Genomic DNA, 2,386 nt, shown 5'->3' with positions numbered 1-2,386 from the left:
CAGGGCATAGCAGGGCATAGCAGGACGTGGCAGGACATAGCAGGGCTTAGCAGGACGTAGCAGAGCGTAGCAGGACATAGCAGGACATAGCAGGGCATAGCAGGACATAGCAGGACGTAGCAGGGCATAGCAGGACATAGCAGGAGATAGCAGGATGTAGCAGGGCATAGCAGGGCATAGCAGGTCATAGCAGGACATAATAGGACGTAGCAGGGCATAGCAGGACATAGCATGACAAAGCAGGATGTAGCAGGACATAGCAGGACGTAGCAGGGTGTAGGACGTTACCTTTGGGAACTTTTGTAAGAGATTTGCCATTGAGTCAGTTTTCACTTTGATTCATGCCGAATGTTACCATCAGTGATCCACACGTTTCTAAGATATTGCCCATGAGAAGTCAGAAACATCTGTGAATAGCCAGCCAGACAGACATCTTGGCTTAAAACACTGGTGACATTCTGCAAACTGAAACTGTAAGAGAGGGAAAGTGAAAACTGGATTTTAAGTTCCTTTTGGAGCGTTGACTCGTCATCCCTCTGAAGAGAGAACCGAGATCAAAAAGCATTGAAATTGCATTAGAATATAGTCAGCGCCTTGAAGAGAGGCGTGTGGAAGAGAAATCTGCCATTTGTGATGATTAAAGAGAATATTTAGAGCTTCACTCTGGAACAGTTAATTCTGTTTGCTGGCCCTCCAGTACTGTATAAGTCTATGCTTCTGACATCTGTCAACACATTTATGCTCACATACAGTCCCACGTCCACATGCATGCAGTGACAAGCAGGCAAAACACACTTATACACAGTCTTGCACATGCATAATGCACACACTTACAGAATGAAGAAGTCATTCACAGCAGCAGCTGTTAGCCAAATGGAGATTGATTGTGGGTTGGTGCATGCAGCTGCAGCTTCAGGGATAATAGGAATCCCCGGCCCCCCTTTTTATACAAAACCACGGATCAATCAGAGCACAACCTCTTATCTTCACCTGTATGTCCTCATTGAGTTCATCATTCCCTCCCCCACTCATCCGCTGTTTTTTTTTCTTCTTTTGGGACCACTTGATTTAAATAGCCGACAATTCACAGTCGGGGATTTTTTAATTCGGAATCGACCTGAGTGGCTGTGCTGCTCCAAAGTTTCTCTTCCCTCTGTCTTGTTGAAGTAGTTCATCCAGTATCACTGTTCATTATGAGCTAATCATCTCATTCTCATTCATTTTTCTCTTTCCTCTTTTCATTTCCAACCCTTTCTGCATCACTCCATCGCAGTCGGCCCATCCAGTGAGTATTCCATTTCATCCCATCTTATATGTGTGTGTGTGTGTGTGTGTGTGTGTGTGTGTGTGAAAGAAAGAGAGAGAGAGAGAGAGAGTCTTATACATACAGGCATTCAGGCTACATCCACACTACTTTGCTTGAATTTTTAAGCGGCGTTTGGAGACAGAAATGATCTCCGTCCACACAAGAGCTTTAGCTCAAACAGCAGAACTAATCTGCGTCCATATTAACACGTCTGACAACACATATCACATGACCATACACACACACACACTGGGCACGTGCGTGCGAGGACGAGGTGGAACTGTTACTGGAAGGTCTGTGAGCTACCTAACCGATAAGATTGACGGACGTGCATCAACGTTTCCAAAAGTCTCCGTTAGTGTCCGTCCAAACTACACAGCAACCTCAAAACCAAATGTCTCCAATTTAGGGACGCAGAAACGCCGGAGTAGTGTCAACACAAGGCGTAAAGGTTGAAAAAGATATGTTAGTGTAGATGTAGTCTTAGGTGGCCATGTCGGAGGCAAAAACCCCTCTTCCACTGTTGCTGATTTTGCCAATTAGGAATAGTTAATTAGTATTTAAGTACCTCTGGAAATGCTGGGAGAAGGCTTTTGATTGCCCACAACTGCACTCCAGCCATGCTTTAGCTCATCTAGTGTGAAGCTGCCATTGTTATAAAGAAATTAATACCAGGGAAGTTTGATTTAGTACACAAACAATCTTAAGAAACAGGAATAAAAAAGGGACAACTCCGGCTAAAACCTTAAATATTCCACACATCATGAAACAAATTAAAAAAGCATCATCGCGCCGCAGTAATGCTGATTAATCACATGCTTGTAATGTATTTTCCTCGCTGGGAAAACAGTGCCTCTGTGCTGTGAAAAATCATCCTTTTACAGCTGACAGAGCAGTGTAAACTCTTATATTTTAAAACACCAGGCTGCTTGGGCAGGGTATCCTTTCCAAGTGTGTTTGTGTACGTATGGGGCCCTATCTTGCACCTGGCGTGAGTGTCTTTGCTATTTTAATACAGACACAGTTGTCACTTTCCCGTTTAGCGCCCACGTCGTTTAAATAGCAAATGCACCTGCGCCC

General features: G+C 44.3%; 1 protein-coding gene across 4 annotated transcripts in view; it reads left to right on the top strand.

Moving 5' to 3' along the window:
- Nucleotides 1-2,386, top strand: part of robo3 (roundabout, axon guidance receptor, homolog 3 (Drosophila)) — a 110,809-nt gene that overhangs the window by 57,883 nt on the left and 50,540 nt on the right. For 2 of the 4 annotated variants that reach the window (XM_032533531.1, XM_032533532.1), the window contains exon 7: nucleotides 1,274-1,285. The exons of the other annotated variants lie outside the window; for them this stretch is intronic. In XM_032533531.1, coding sequence (XP_032389422.1) covers nucleotides 1,274-1,285 — 12 coding nt within the window. The remainder of the gene's footprint in view (nucleotides 1-1,273; nucleotides 1,286-2,386) is intronic. 4 annotated transcript variants of the gene reach the window in all.

This window comes from Etheostoma spectabile, chromosome 13 (genome assembly GCF_008692095.1).
Source record: "Etheostoma spectabile isolate EspeVRDwgs_2016 chromosome 13, UIUC_Espe_1.0, whole genome shotgun sequence".
Taxonomy (NCBI): domain Eukaryota; kingdom Metazoa; phylum Chordata; class Actinopteri; order Perciformes; family Percidae; genus Etheostoma; species Etheostoma spectabile.
The sequence above is the reverse complement of the archived record's forward strand: the minus strand, read 5'-3'. Positions and strand labels throughout refer to the sequence as shown.